Source organism: Anastrepha ludens, chromosome 3 (genome assembly GCF_028408465.1).
Source record: "Anastrepha ludens isolate Willacy chromosome 3, idAnaLude1.1, whole genome shotgun sequence".
Taxonomy (NCBI): domain Eukaryota; kingdom Metazoa; phylum Arthropoda; class Insecta; order Diptera; family Tephritidae; genus Anastrepha; species Anastrepha ludens.
The window spans coordinates 39,319,341-39,336,131 of NC_071499.1; the positions used below are offsets into that span (position 1 = coordinate 39,319,341).

Below are 16,791 nucleotides of genomic sequence, written 5' to 3' on the forward strand. Positions count from 1 at the left end.
CTTCTCAATTCTCTCCAGCAAATCACAGAAGAGCGCCGATTTCGATTTTCTTGCAAAGAAAGAGTCTGCTAACGGTCTGATATGGGAAACACCTTCTGAATTCTCTCCAGCAAATCACACAAGAGCCCCGATTTATGGATATGAAGTTATAGTTAAGTTGTAGTCAAATTGTAAGTTGTGAATCAAATTCTATTTCAATTCAATTTTGTAGTAGAGTAAAATTTATGGAACGTGAAAAAATATTACAAGTATTCGTACAAAAAAAATCCAGTAGCATTTTCACTTTTTACAAATTCAAAAATGCCACCAAATTCTGTTGAAACAAACATTTTTCAGCTTGTTTTTACTTTATTTCCCTTTCCGGCTAAAAGCAACTCTTTCCTCCTGCAACCAAAGTCGACCCCAGCGCGAGTCGCTCAGCCAGTCAGTTGCACTTGTACACATTAGGGGGGCTGTTGTTGTTGTTGTTGCTGTTGTTGTGACATGCTTGTAACTGTCAGTTGTATGACATGCGCGCTGCGGTAGCATTTGTTGCTCATTGTTGTTGACGCTTCCCGATAATGCGCTGCAATGAAATTGCATTAATTCGCCGGCACAAAAGTAAAGGCATCCAAGACTTTTCTGGCATCACCACGTTTTGCCGCCGCCTTTCGAATTGTTTTTTATCTTTAAAGTAATTTGTTTGTTGCATGTAGTTGTTTTGCGTTCGACTATATTTTATCTTTTTATTGTTTACTTGCTTTTTTTCTCTGCTACTGATTTTTGCTATTTATTGGCCATATAAAAAGTTGCAGCTGCAGCACGTAAAGAATTTAAGCGCTTTGTGGTGCGGTGCACAATGCCGTGGCATGACATGCACATGCATACGCACATATGTATGTATACACGTGTGTAGGTGCTGATACTTTTGTTGTTGTGCTCTCCCTATTCATCGTTGCCACAGCAATCATCGCAATTTCTTTTGCGCGCTTGACGACGGATTCAACTGCAGTTGCTGCTCATTTGCCGCTTGGCGTTGTTGTTGTTGTCGGATAAGAGCGCGCGCACGCATGTGTTAATTGCAAATTATTTCGGCCACATTTAAGTGCGAAATATTTGTGCGAAAGCAAGACATTTTTTCACCACCAGCGCAGTTGTTGCTGTGCGTTGTTGCGGCAGCATCGCTGTCCTCTGGACCCTCAGCAGCTACACCGCCAATCGCGGCTTGTTGTGTTGCATAATTTCGCGTTGCATTCGCATTTAATTGGCCATCGCATTACGGGCGCATTGTTAAACATGGTTTTTTATTTTGTTATTTTTTTTTGGCTTGCCACTTCCGCCGATTTTCACTTAATTATTGTTTTTTGGTTCTACTCATTGAACGCTTTGTGAATGAATAAGTACGACATGCATGCTATGGCGTTCATGCATGAACATTAGGGTGCGCCACCATGAAAACAAAAAGTTGCGGGTTCTCCACCAGAACTGTAAAACTTATTATTCCTCTTTAAGACTTCCAACAAAATATTGTGGGAGATATGAAAGAATTATGTGGGCTGGACCGATTTGAAAAAACTTTCCAAAATTTTTGCAAAAAAATGAGTTTTGAAAAATATAATATTTATGTTTCCAAAAAAATCACATCAGATAAGGGAAGAGTTTACGCTTCAATAGGCTACATAAAAATGTTTAAACATTTTATCAAAACAGTGAGATTTTTGGGAATGGGAAAGTGTAGCACCCTTATGCACTGACATATCTACTCATATGAAAAACTCTTCTTCCCACCCTTGGGCAGGCGGATCCTCTTCTGACTTTTTGGCAAGGCAGCCATGGCATTCAATTAACATCGATCGCAATTACAATGAAAGTGCATTAAATTCACTTAACCCGCCGGCAAATTGGAGGCGCTGCGTAGCTTCGTAGGCACTTATTAGCCTGTTAACGCGCGTTCGGACGTGTTAATTTGTTAATTTGGCCGTGAAGCAACACTTGCCAGGGCGACCGATTCCTCGAATATAATTGAGTAACTGCATAATTGAACCAATCTGATATTAATAAAAATATAAATACTTAATTATGTAGGCGTTTGAGATTATTAAGGACAATATGAAGTAGATTTCTGTTAATATGTCTGGAGAAATACTTTCTCGGTGCGCGAATCGCTGGAATCGCAGAGGTTTGCACGAATTGTGGCAATTTGCTGTCCATGCTACGAACCAATAACCAAATACATTCAAATTTTTACTATTTATTTTTATGTTGTTTAATTTTTTTATGTAAAAAATCATAACATAAATTTGCATAAAATTAAAAAAAAAAATTGTTGATTCAAATTTCAAACCTTTCAGTCAGAAATTTATTTTTTGATCCATTCTTAAAAATAAAAAATACGAGGCTCGTTCAAAAAGTTGTCAGCCTTCAAAAAATTATCTTCACAGCTGGTTCTACTAAACCGATTTTGATGAAATAAAATTCAAATGAGAATTTATGTCGCTAGCATGCGAATTACGATCTTTTGGGGGGAAAGAAATGTTAATATATTTTTTGGACCTTAAGGGGGCAGATACCTGTAAACGGCCATATTTTCCCTTTTTTCTTTAAAATTATTTAAAATGAAGAAGTCAATATATTTTTTTCAAAATTGGCATACAGTTTATTTATACATTAAAATAATATAAAATTATTCTTTTTTATTTTAATCATTTAAAATGGCGGATGTACACTCAATTCTTCCAGGAAGGTCGCAGCGGGGCTTCTCGAGCATTGTAGCATCGGCGTCAGTAACCTGAATACAAAAAACAAAAAATTCGCGGAATAAAATGGTTCAAAAAAAAAAAAACTGAATTTTGGGGCAAATTTTCCTACTATTTTTGCTTCAAAAAAATTATTTTATTATTATACTACATTTTATAAAAAAAATTTTTTTTTTTTTTCCAAATTTTACAGGTGTCAAAAAGCGGTTTTTCTTTTTTGAACGTCCTCCATTTTGTCAAATACTATTTTTTTTAAGATCTTAGTTCACACGGTAACGATATTCACACAGAATAAGAACCATTTTGTCCTTTTGATTTCAGACACCTGTGAGTGCCGGAATCCGTGTCGCCAGCGACATACCTATTTTGGAAGTCCATTTCTTGAAGGCGGACAACTTTTTGAACGAACCTCGTAGGCCAAAAACATTTTTGATTCTTTAGCAAGGGATCAAAAAATAAAATACTGAAAAGAAAACTAAAAAATCTTTTTTCGTTTCCGTTTTACACGCTTTTAAAGTAACACCCAGTAAATACCATTTGAAATGAGGCGATGACCTTAACGTTTTATTTTTTTCCTTCTTCACTCCACTCGGGAACATAGGACCTCGACAAGCCTCAGTCTTGCGTTGGTTTCGTTAATTTATTTGTTTTCTGGCAGGGTAGGTGATTAACCTGCCGCTACCAGTCCTAAATAGTGGGAATGTGCCCACCTGTCGTTGCTTAGGAGCAACGCCTTCTTACTGCTTTGAGCGCCATCTGTGGGCCACATTTTTCTGGCAGAAGGATCGCACAGATGGTTGAGGACTTCACTAAATTTTATGTGTCTGCGTTATTACCGCGGTTACCGGCCTCTTCTTGTTGGCGCCACTGATTCAATGCAAGTAATGCGCTGACTTTTGTGTGGGAGTAAGGATTGGAAGGATACGGCTTTTGGGGCTTGAGGAATGAAATTATTATTATTTTCTTTTTTGTAGAAACAGGGAAAGTAGGTAAGTTTGGAAAAGTGAAAGGACCGTGCTTTACGTGGGATTGGAACTCACAACCTCTGGGATGGGAGGCTAGTGCACTTACGCTAGACTACCGAGGCCTTAACTTAGATCCTTAAATTCCCTCGTAATAATAAATGATGCCATTTAAAGCTTCACAATCAAATCGGATGCAAGGGCAAAGCCTACGCTAGCTGGCGAGATCGGTGTGCACTTATTTACTTATAATTTTCTACTACAGGCATTAGTGAGTTTTAATATTAGTAGCAGCTCATCATTTGAACTCTCTAAAGTTAATTAAGCAACTTAATTTTAATGATTGGAAAAGAATTTGTTCCATATCAGTCAATAAAATATTTGATCACGCCTAATAAGCACTTAAAGTTGAATTTGTGCTGCATATTTGACATAATTCCATTGAATTAAATTCCATCAGAGGGTATAGGGCATGCGGCCAGTAAAGCGCCCAATGTGCGTTGAACCTACAACAGATACTCGCGGCTTCATTGCTTCGCATTAGGTGGCATGCGCACAAACACATTTACACCTACACTCAGCAACGCAGCAAACTATAGATTCACACGCACACACCCAACCCCTCACTGCTGTCAAATGACACACCAACTTCTAAATGACCGACACGCGACTCGAATCTTAAAAATTCGACGCGTTTAGTCAATAAATATTTTTACACCTGCTCGAAATGGCTGCTTAACAAGTTAACAAGTTTGACTTTAACGATGATTGTTCGGACAGCGACATCGCTAAAATGGCTTTATGTTCCATTTCACCAAAAATTATGGCCTTACATATCGACACGCTTACGTATAGGGAGTTGTGGCGACAAATAGAGTCGGTCGTAAAAATTGGAAGGAAAACAAATAATTATAAATATTTATATAAAAATACCTGATAAAACTGAAATGTGGCGACAGCAATGAAAATAACTAGTAAACACCCGCTGCTTTCGCCAAATAGCACGTAAATACAGATAGACGGCACTGGTGGAGGCTGTTGAGGAATTGGGAATTTTCAAAAGAAAGAAGCTGGAGCTACTGGTTGTTCTTGTTTGGTGGCAGTTGAATTGGGACACAGTTTAAAGTTACTTGAGATTTACCTGTGACAAATGAGTATACAACACAAATTATGTAGTTAATGCTGCACAGTGGTATGAAGAAGTAAAAGGCTTGGCACAAACTTCGAAAGTTCGAATTACTGTGGGAAAAACTAATACGGGGGTTGCTTTTTGTATTTTGCACCTATGCAAGACTTCGCACCTCATTTTGACTATTGCAGAAGCTGCAATAATGAGGAAGACGGAGAGTCCGTTACACGTCTTCTCTGTTAATGTCCCACGTGGCCTCCTAGTGGGGTTAAGATACTGATGACCTTAGGGATATTAGCGTCAGCCAGATCAACGGGTCTGCACTTAGAAGAAAATGGTTCAACGAGCCTTATTCGTTCTTTTTTCAGTGAGTTGAAAAATTTATCTCGCCTAAAGGATGAAATTAAATCGCGAACATTTTCGTGCGATGATGAGTGAGGCATTTGTGGGATCAGTCAAGAAGATTTGGTCGTATACTTTAATAATTGCTCAAAGAAAGACTCGTGTCGAGAGGTGTAAAGAAATGTTGAAGAAACTCAGCCGCGGTTGCTCAAAATACCTCAATGACATCGTAACAGATGACGAGTCTTGAATATGAGACGGAAACGACGGAAAGTCGTTTGCGGAAGAAGCACTTCAAAAAAAAAAAAATGATCACCTGTTTCTTTGCACCGCCTGCTTTAAGAGTCTATAAAGCAGTCAGTTCTGAGTGGTACAAAAGCTGCCGAACTGCCGAACACTGCTAGTGCTTTTCAAGCAGAAGTCTTTGCGATCTTGCAGGCATGCAAAATGCTTAAGGAACGCGGGAGCGAGGGAGATATTAACATTTTCTCCGATAGTCAAGCCGCGATTAAGGCTCTGACGACGCCATGGTGCAGAACGAAATTAGTAAACTCCTGTACGGAGGTGATCAAATCACTTGGGTGTGCAGGTAACATTTCTCTGATCTTGGTTCCAGGACATAGAAACATAGAGAGAAATTAAATTGCTGATGAGCTTGCCAGGAAGGGGACTGCACTGGCCTCAGAGACCTCCTACCCGGTCATCGGCATCCCCTTGACATTTGTTAAAGGGGAACTGCATAAATTATTTTTCAGGAAAGCGCAGAAAAGATGGAGCTCCATTTCTTCATGTGCTTTTTCGAAAACCCTTTGGCCCCAATACGATATACGAAGGACTCAGAAAGTTCTTTGGACTCCTCGCCATTCAATTTCCAAACTCGTAGCTGTGATTACCGGCCACTGAACGATCGGCACACACGCGGAATAGCTAGGGTTACCATTTAACGTCCATTGCAGAAGCTGTGGGGACCTTTCAGAGAAGGAGACCGTTGAAAATTTTCTCTGTAAATGTCCGGGTTTGGCCGCTAGAAGACTAAGGTCACTGGGAGCTCCTTTGTTCGACAGCCTGGGGCAGTGCGCGAACCTTAATCCAATCAATCTTCTCCATTATATCAACACCTCTGGTTAGCTGTAGATATCTGGCTGTTGGAGGTCCCGCTATGGTACCAAAACGGCGCTTTAGCGCTACTTGAGGAGTACCAGGTGCACTTCAACCATTTCACCTACCTACCTACCTACAGAAGCTTTTGTTTGCTTGCTTGCCAAATATTTTCGGTGAATCAAGAAAAACAACCGCCGAAGATGAATCAACCTTGACCAACACAATGCGAGCTCTCACATATCGGCTCAAACGAGAGTTTCTGAGCACTCAAAAGATCGAATAAATGAGTCATCCGCCTCACAATCCTGATTTAACAACTATTGAAGTTCCCGAACATTAAAAACAAAATGCGAGTTCAACGTTTTGTAACGCCTAAAGAAGCAGTTGGCACCTTTAAGCAGCCCGTTTTGGAGTTACCCACTTCTGAGTGGCAAAATTGTTTTGAAAATCGGTTCAATTGAATGCGGAAGTGTATTGACCTCCAAAGAAGTATTGGGTTGGGGAATAAGTTAACAGCGTTTTTATATTATCTTTTCTCTGTTTGCTGTTTGGCCAAGGGTAATCATTCTTTCGAATAACTCTTTCTGCTCTACAAAACTATGTTAATTACATTTTTGAGTTGTTAAATTTTTAATTAGTTTTGAGGCTTAGAAATGGATTACCCAGGAAGCAAAAGTCAACATTTTGGACAACTGCTCTTCTTTGCTTTACATCGAGGTCAAAAAGCTGTCAAAGCAGCCCGTGGCATTTGCGACGTGTATGGAGAAGGAGCCATAGGTGAGTCTACAGCAGGGAAATGGTTTGCTAAGTTCAAAAATGGCGACTTTGACGTCGATGACACGCCCCGCAGCGGAAAGTCTTCTGAATTCGATAAATAACGTCTTAAATTAATTTAGAAGGAGAACGGTCGCCAAACCAGCCGTGAGCTGGTTGAAAAAATAAGCTGCGGCCATAAAACGATTCTCAATCATCTTCATTTAATGGGATTTACCGAAAAATTCGAAGCCTGGGTGATTCACGAGCTCTGCGAAATTCATAAACAGTGCTTTTGTACCGATTCGTCGCGGGAGATGATAAATGGTACCTAGATATCAATATGAAGCAAAGAAAGGGCCGAGTGGCTCCAGGAGACATGTCAAAGCTGAGAGTCAAGTTAGATCTTTATCAAAAGAAAATCATGATACGTGTTTGGTGGGACTGGGGGGCATGGTGCACTGGGAAATGCTCGAAAAGAATGTCACGGACTGCAAGGAGCTCCATATTGCCTAGCTACACCGCGTGAATGAGGCTATTCGACTGAAGAAATCAGATCGGCATACTCCTTCACGATAACGCCAGGCTCTAAGATGCACAAGTCGTCAAAGCCGCGCTCCAAGGGCTCGAATGAGAGGTCCTTCAGCAGGTTCTTCAGCATCCGCTGTGTTCTTTGGACCATGCACCGACCGAATACAATCTTTTCCGCTCCCTGTCAAACCATATGAAGGGCGTTACTTTCGATAACAAAGAGATCCTTAAAAATTGGCTCAACAACATCTATGGCACCTAACCAGGCGAGTTTTAGTGGAACGGCACAGTTTGGTCGAGAGATGGAAAGAGATTGTAAACAGCAATGGCGAATATATAATTAATTCACTTTTTTTGATTTCCTTGTTCACTCCTCTCGGGAGCATAGGGGCTCGACATGACTCTTCCATCCTATACGGTTCTGTGCTGTTGTTGTTGCACCGTCCCATGTGATGTCGGTATCTGCTAGTTCGCGCAACACCAACCTTCTCCAAGTGCTTTTTGGTCTTACAGATTGAAGGTAGCTCGCATAATAATTCTGAGATTATTGATTTTTGGTTGAGTATTTAACTAAATATTCGTTGTTTTTTTTAATTTCTTCAGAATCTTATTATATAATTTACCATCAATGCCCCAAAAAATAATTTAATTAATTTTAATTTAATTTACTTTTAATTTTTGCTTAGTAACCAAGTATTGCATTCCACTGTGCGCGGCAAAATAAATTTATTTGCAAGAAATTAGAAATTTAAAGTTGCTCACACAAAGCTACCGCAGCCCAATTTATATGTAAGCAATAAATTTTACAAATTTCCATTTTGTAGTCAACTAGCCAAAAACAACAACAAAAAACTGTGAATGCTGTGATAGCTGTAATAAATCGCTAGCTACAATTGCACGCAAACCAATGTGGTTTGTGGCGAGTTAGCAGTTGCAATTGCAATTGCATGTTGCATGCTACATGCCACCACCTAAATAGCTACTTAGTTAGTCGTGTACGGATGTTGCTTGCCACTGCTTGTTATCTGCAGTCATATTGACAACTTGATGAGCATTAAAAGCCGCGCCGTACACCAGCTATGAGCGAAAAAAGGAGTAAAAACAACAACAAATCAGCGGCAACAACATTAAAATACTACTAGAAAAAAAAGCAACAATAAATCACTTCAGCACAACAACCCAAAAGTGTAGAAGCCAGCTAGTAAGTAGTTACTTGCCACAATCGCCAATGGCCAAGTAGCAGGCAGCCGCTCAAGTGCCATCATAATCAACAACGACATCAACAACGTTAGCAGCCGGCAGCCGACAGCAGCACTTTCCAACAGCGCCAACAACAACCACACCAGCAATTCATATTCGTGCAAGATCCAATTCAAAACTAAATGCGGCAGCTTCTAGTCTCTCAACGGCCGGCAGCAGCATCAAAGTAAATACTTTTAATTTTATTCCTAATTGCATTAGGCAGGGGCACTGATTGCGGCAGCAGCAACAACCAAAACTGTTGTCAGCCGCAGAGAGAAACGACAAAACTAACAGAATCAAATTTGTGACACCCGCAGTAGTTACGTGGCAGCCAGATCATCCTCCCTGCCACCTCACTGTTATCTGATTATATTTTGTAGCATCGTTAGTGCTCGTTGCTAATAACTGCAATTAAATTACTCATGAAGTTTGCACTTTATTCCTCATAAAATTTGATAGCACAACTAAATGTGACCAATCCTCTACAACTTCACCCGCCCTGTTCCAGTCCTTAAGCTCACTTGCATGGCATATTTCGTTGCAAATTTACGGACTGTCGTACTGTGTTGTTTTTATTTGGAGTTTACTGTGGCTGTTGTGCAGAATAAATGTTTCTGGTAGCACTTCTGCAAAGCCAAAGTAAATTTGCAACGCTTAATTGTATATAGAAGGTTTGCCTTTCCACAGGGTTGCCCTTGTAACTCTATTCAAAATGAGCGATAGCTCGAAATTTTTATCGAAAAGTTTGGTATCTTCTAAGCATAAACTTACGTACAACGTTTTCACTTGCGAGTATTATTTGCTCCTTCTCAGTGGGTGTAAAAATTCATCTCACCCAAAAGTTAGAATTAACTGGTGAAAATTTTCGTGCGATGATTTATTACGTTTTGCGATATGAATTATCGAGATAGGAGCGCTAGTGAAGCACCACAATTAGTCACTGTGGAGCACGAGATCCAACTTGGCCGTCGATTTTTGAAGGATGAATCTCGTGAACGCCGTCCAAAGACTCTTGTTGTGCCTGAAACAATCAATGATGTGCATCAATCGATAACGCGAGGTCGTCATGTAGCATATCGTAAGATGGAGGTATTTTTGGGAATTAGCGGGATCAGCATACATTCAGTATGGCATGAACATTCGGTCGCGAAGAAAAAAGTACACGTGTCGATTGGTGTCGAGAAATGTGGACGAAACTCAGCCGCGGTGGTTTAAAATAGGTCTACAACATCTTAACAACTGACAAATCTTAGATCTATACATACATATGAGTCGGCAACAAAACAGCAATAGACGGTATGGGTGTTCCAAGACGAGCTTAATAGAACAGAAGTTGGACGCAGAAGAATCAACTCAGAGCACCACGCCTTAGAGAAAACTCTGGTCACATCACAACTGCATCACCTGTGAAACTTAAAACAGTCCATTCTGAGTAGTATGCAACCTTTTTTTGCCTAATATTTTCGGTGAATCAAGGAAAATCAACCGCCAAAGTCGAGCCGTCCTTCATCAAAACAATGTAGACTCTGTCGTATGGGCTCACACAAGAGCGGTTTTGAGCGATCAAAATATCGAATTTATAGGTCATTCGCCTTACAGCTCTGATTTGGGATCTAATGGGTTTGTTTTGTTCCCGAACAACAGGAGGTATCTACTCTTTTTTTTTTTTTTTTTTTTTTTGTGTTCGTTTATTTGCAATCTATTTTTAAAATAATAAGCAAATTATCTAACTATTAACAATTTGGCTTATATTATTGAGCTCCATTGAGGTCAATAATAATATAAATGTATACTACGATTAATGTACACTTATATTCTGACTTAGGTGTTAGATTTTAATACATTTTAATATTAGATTTATCTATTAGGTTCTGAATGGAATGTCTAATACATGATGTCTTTTAAGTCTATTAATTTCATTAGTTTCATCAAGTAATGCAATTGCTAGCGGGTTATCGTGATAACTAAATCTCTGTAAATATTTTGTGGTAATTTTTTTAATTTCATCTTTTATAAAGGGAATTTTTAGATCAGTATGTATGGCTTTATTTGTGACGAACCAGGGTGCACTTGTGATAAGCCTTAAAGTTTTTGACTGATATCTTTGCAGAATTTCTATGTTAGAATTGCAAGCAGTTCCCCACAGTTGTACTGCGTAGGTCCTACTCTTGAGTGGCAACAGTGCTTTGAAAATTGCTTCAATCGAGTACAGAAGACTATTACGGATATGCATAATGACGTTGCTCAATACTAGCGGCGCCGTAAGAATTCGGAAGGACCTCTTCGAGACGTTTGATAATAAACGAGGTTTCAGACACGGTGGCTCGCTGCCGTGTGGCTTCTTTAACCTGCTGCCGTAGGAGATTGTGCGAGCCGCAGAACTTGATCGCTCAGGCATAATATTTTATAGGCTAGTTTAGGTAATCCCGCCTGCACTAAGCCACGCATAGACCTTTTGGTCTCTAGCGATACCAGATGGTATCTGACCTTTATTAAGATTTAAGTTAGATATCACGTAGTATGCCAACGCTTTTACCAAACCTAAGCGACGCAGGAGTATCTATTTTTTGGGATATCCTCAAGAACTTTAAACTGTGGGGCTCCCAGCCATTTCCAGCGCGTTTTTTATAATGCCAGACAAAAACACAGAAGGTGATCTAAAGTTTCCTCTATATTCTCGCTGCACTTCTTGCAGGTGTCGTTGTTAGCAATCCCTATCCTGTAATCTTCTGCAGTCAATAGATTATAACTTGTCAGCGTACCTATGATAGTTCTGCACTCTTTTCGCGAGAGTCGTTTTTTGACTTTAGTTTAACTTTTGCAGTTTTGCATTTGGTCAGATTAGCCCACCTAGTGTGGAAATTTTGGTATTAATTTCATATCTTTTGCAACTCCTTCCAAATAAAAATATACCAAGTTTAGGGTAATGAAAAGTTTAAATATTCGGTACTTGGCAAACAGAAGCAGAGTTTTGAATAAATATTTGGAAAGAAAAAATATTTTTTTTGGTTTCGTTAGAAAAAGCAATTTATAGATAGGCAAAATAAACTCAAAAGTAAGTAAAAATGAAAAAAAATTAATAAAAGTGTAAAATAAAAAGAAATCGATAAAACTTTAAAGAAAGAGCGGAGCACTATTTCTATACAAACAATTTAACAGAAATAATGAAATAAAGTAGAGGGCATTGCAATAAATAAATAAATAGAAAAGCAGAAAAGTACTCGAAGCATAGAGAAGGATGAGATAAACTAAATTGAAGAAGAAAACATGCGAAGAAAAAAGTGGCGGTTGTAAATTGAAGTGTGTGGAATATGTGGTAAATAAGTATGAGCAACTGAGCATGTACGAGTTTTTGAAATATCCCTGCAGGGAAAAATCACAAGTACTAAACTAATGCACTTCTAGTCATTTTGAAACATGCCTAGTTTTCTCGTTCTTTCGGAGTATTGCGCCGCGATAGCCTATAAAGGAAAATAATCTCTACAGCCATTTTTCAATAGTTCGAAACTAGTGTTACTCGTAAATTCGACAGATGAGATCAAATGCGCTCCGGCTAAATGCGTACGGCTTTTTCAGTCAGAAAGAAAGGTGAAGCTTCCATCTTAAATAGAGTAGGGTTTCAACACTATCATCAGGGAATCAGATCACGGAAACCGATATGTTTCTAAGCATTGACATGATCTCAATCTTCAGTGATGTTAAGAAACTGTCACTGGAACAGGATGTGCTAACTTCACCCAGCAACTTTCATTGAGAGAAACTTATTTATGATACTTCCAGACTATTGCAGAGTTTTCCAGCCAGAATCTCGATCCTTCAAGTCACAGCTTTCTCGTGGATATATGATTATGTATATAAGAATGATTGACACGTATGTATACCTGTTAAGTGTTTCGGTGAGCTCCTCCTCAGATGTGTGGTGTGCGTCTTGATGTTGTTCCGTCAATGAAGGGATGCCCAGTTTTATGCCGCCTGTGGAGATTAGTGGATTTTTATGAGGAACTTTTGTAGATAGTCAGGGTGCAATGAAGCTTCTGAAGTCGGTGGTGATGACTAACTCAAAATGTGTTCGAGAATATCGAAGATCGCTCCAATCTCTTCGACTGCGTCAATTTGCATGAGGTTCCGGGGTTCCGAATGTAGCTGCGTTCAAGGAAATGAGAGAGCAGACGAGCGCACGAGGAAAGGACTTGTTGAAATGAGTCCATGCCCATAGTCCTTTCTATGCTTGATGTTTGTACATACAATCGAAATTGCATGCCGGAACAACTACTAACAGAGAGGAGCGAATCTGAATAAATGCTTTCGCTTTGGTTAACAGTCTATTACCAAAGAACAATGGGGACCTCAAGCGGCCGATTTAGCCGTTCGGTGTTGGCTTAAAACTGTAGGTCGCTCCATCTGCTAATGTAGTATTGGACGCTAAATTCGACATCCGGCATAACAATATTTGTGGGAGCTGTAGAGATGAGAAATAAATAATTACAGCCTACTCAGCACATTCTTGGCGAATGTTGTGTAGTCCTAAGAATCGCTTGAGATTTTTTGCGGACCGCTTCTTAGAAAACCTAGACAGTTAAGGTACAATCTCACTGCAAGGGTTTCTCATTGAGTGGTTTGAGGACGTGCAGGAATAGGGCTCGAGAAATTTGTCCTGAATACCGCGCTATAGCCATCGAGTGGAATCCGTTTTAAGAACAGCCAAACAAACCTAGCCTAGCAGGATTAGAAGGCTTGGTATTGAGTTGGGGAATAGGTTCATAGCGTTTGTGTATTTTTCACGAGATCAATGAAAAAAAAACAAAGAAAGCCGCCTTCAAATTGCCTCTCAGCAAACCTGCCATCGAGCAAACAGCGCTTTTTGTACCGAATCGTTACGAGTGATCAGAAATGGTGCCCATACATCAATATGAAACAAGGAAAGGAGTGGGTGGCTCCCGGAGATGCACCAAAGCCAAGAGTCAAGCTGGATCTTCATCTAAAGAAGATCATGATATGAGTTTGGTGGGGCTGGGAGGAAAACAAGGAGCTCCACATTGCCCAGCTGCACCGCGTGAATGGGGCTATTCGACTGAAGAAATCTAATCGGCATACTCCTTCACGACAACGCCAGGCTCCATGTTGCACAAGTCGTCAAAGTCGCAGTCCAAGAGCACGAATGGGAGGTGCTTCAGCATCCGCCATATTCTCTGGACCAGGCACGGATCGATTATCATCTTTTCCGCTCCTCGGCTTCCTGTCAAACCATATGAAGGGCGTTACCTTCGATAACAAAGAGCTCCTTAACAATTGACTCAACAACTTCTTTGACAGCCGACCAGGCGATTTTTGGCGGAACGGCATCAATAAATTGGTGGAGAGATGGGAAGAGGGTGAAAATAGCAACGGCGAATATATAATTGATTAACTTAATGATGTAATTATTGTGGTTTGTTTAAATAAGAGTCTTCGGAAAAAACTCTACGAACTTATTCCCCAACCTAATAAATTTCTAAAGTCGGGAAAGTGCGTATCTTCGCGTTAGCTTCTCAGATTTGAAGAAGGCACAACTGAAGAAAGTTGTCACTGCTCTGTAGATGAGTACCAGAAATGCCTCGCAATTGTCGCAATCTCCGAACAGTTCATGCTTTACCTGCAGGCATAGATAAGCCTCCAGTGGAATAAAGAGTAACACAAAATAAAATATTGCTGCACAATAATCATCTGCTGCTGTTCAATTGCTCGGTATTAAATAAAAAGTCTAATTTATTACGCACAGCCAACACAGGTAGAGGCACAGACAGTCATGCTTACTTATTTACCTAAGTAAAATATTATGAATATATACGCCGCTGGATTTTCCTAATTAAGTCTTTCAAATTGAGTACCAACAAAGGCAAATGGCAGAAGAAAAATAAAAACATAGATCGCAAGTTCCCAAAACGAGACCGATTTTTTTTGTTTGTTTCAAAGATAAACAAACCCAATACCTTTCAATGGTGTTGATCATTACGATCGTCATTATGGAAATGATGTTGTTTTTTGCTCCCCTTTCGTCTCGAAGCCTCTGTGCAGCAACGGTGTCTGCATACAGTAGCCGAAAACGGCGGGAACGCCCGCTGCGATAGCGTCGTCCGTTCAAGTGGCTACCGGGCTGCTGAACGCAAGACAAAGCAATGCAACGCGACGCGGAGCTACTTTTGGCAGCGAATTTTCAACGCTTGTTTGATTATTGTTTTGATTTGAGGGGCTATAAGTAGTACGAGCTATACCTATGTGGGTATGTGTGTACGTGTAGGTATGTGTGAGTTTTGTGTTTGCCAGCCAGTCAGCTAACCCGTCAGTTGGCTAGCTAGTCAAGCAATCAACAACGTGGAAGCGATGGCGTTTTGTTTTTGTTGCGCGGTATTTTTATAAACATACAATTATATGAGCCGCCTCATCCTGCCAGTAGTGCCAAGTGTTATTCTTTGGAACTTAAAAAAAAAGAGTTTTTTTTTTGTTTTCAAAGTTTCTACTGCACAGTGTAAAGTAGTTTTGTCATTGTGCTGTAGTGTTATGTCACATTAGCCACATGGCCCGTATGCCTTGGCAGCTTAGTTGAACTGCAGCGCAAACTCCATTTATTAGATTACAGATAGTGCATAAAGTCTTATGCATACCCAAGAAACATTTAGGTTTGACATCCACTTGAGGCTGAGTTGAGAACTAAGGTATTTTTTAAGCCTCCAAAAGCTTAGGTACATTGAGAACTCTAGAAGAAATGCAAGGAATGAAGAATGCTTATGTAGTAAAGGACATTTTTTTGACTGGGAAAAATTATGACAGTAATCTAAGTACAAATGACGTCGTGTTATGGAATTCGCAAATTATTACGGCAAATACCCAGCCTTGCCATAAATTCTGTGACAAATTTTACAGTGCTTTAAGCGAGAACAAATTTGCAGAAAAAGTTCCACTATTTAGGCTTTTGCCTAAAGAAAGATTCTGCGTAAGATTTTTGGACCTTTGCACGTTGGCAACGGCGAATATCGCAGACGATGAAACGATGACATAGACATAGCGCAGCGAATAAAGATCCAGCGGCCACGTTGGCTGGGTCATGTTGTCCGAATGGATACAAACGCTCCGATTCTTAAACTTTTCGATGCGGTACCAGCTGGTGGTAGCAAAGGAAGGCCAAGGCCTCCTTAGTGTTGGAAAGATCAGGCGGAGAAGGACTTGGTTTTACTTGGTGTTTCCAACTGGTGCCGGTTAGTGTGACAAAGAAACGACTGGCGCGCTTTGTTAAACTCGGCCAAAATCGCGAAAGCGGTTATCGCGCCAATTAAGAAGAAGGAGATTTAGGCTTTTGCTGGTATGAATTATCTGTTCATAAATTGAACTCAGTTTCGTGGCAAATTTCGCTGGTTAACAATGAAGTGGGGAAGTAAGGAAAATCGCGTTGCAGTGATTGCATTACAAAGGTGTGGTAAAAGTGCAAATGGAATTTACGAAATGCGGAAAAAACTTAATATTTCGAGAATGTTTGCTTACCGCACGATCAATCGGTTTCCCATACGTTAGAAAAAGAAGTGCTCGTCCTCACGTAGTTCGAACCAGTGCAGCCATAAAAACCGTTCTATTCGCAGAAGTCCCCTTAGAAAGCAAAGAGTCATGTCCAGGGAAATGAATGCATCGACCATATCCATGTCAAGACTAATTAGAGATGATCTCCACATGAAAGTCTCCCGTCGCTCAACTGGTCATCTCTTGAAAGGGGCTTGAAAAAAATTAGACTCGACAGATGCAAGCAGCTTCGTCGGCGGCGTGCGATCAACGGCCATGAAAATATTCTTTCCACAGATGCGAAAATGTTCACTGCTGAAGAAGTTTTTAATAAGCAAAACAACAAAATCTATGCTAAAACTTCTAAATGACATAAAAACTGTTGTTCCAAAGATTCAGCCTTGCCAACATCCAGCCTTCGTGGTTTGGTGGAGAGTTTCTTGTAAGGGCGTTAAAACTAAGGAAAAAT

At 40.1% G+C, this 16,791-nt stretch overlaps 1 protein-coding gene across 1 annotated transcript in view; it reads right to left on the minus strand.

Annotated features, from left to right (window-relative positions):
* Positions 1-443: 443 nt before the first annotated feature.
* Positions 444-16,791, minus strand: part of LOC128857453 (netrin-B-like) — a 190,849-nt gene continuing 174,501 nt past the window's right edge. Inside the window, exon 2 of the mRNA XM_054093210.1 lies at positions 444-565. Coding sequence (XP_053949185.1) covers positions 444-565 — 122 coding nt within the window. The remainder of the gene's footprint in view (positions 566-16,791) is intronic.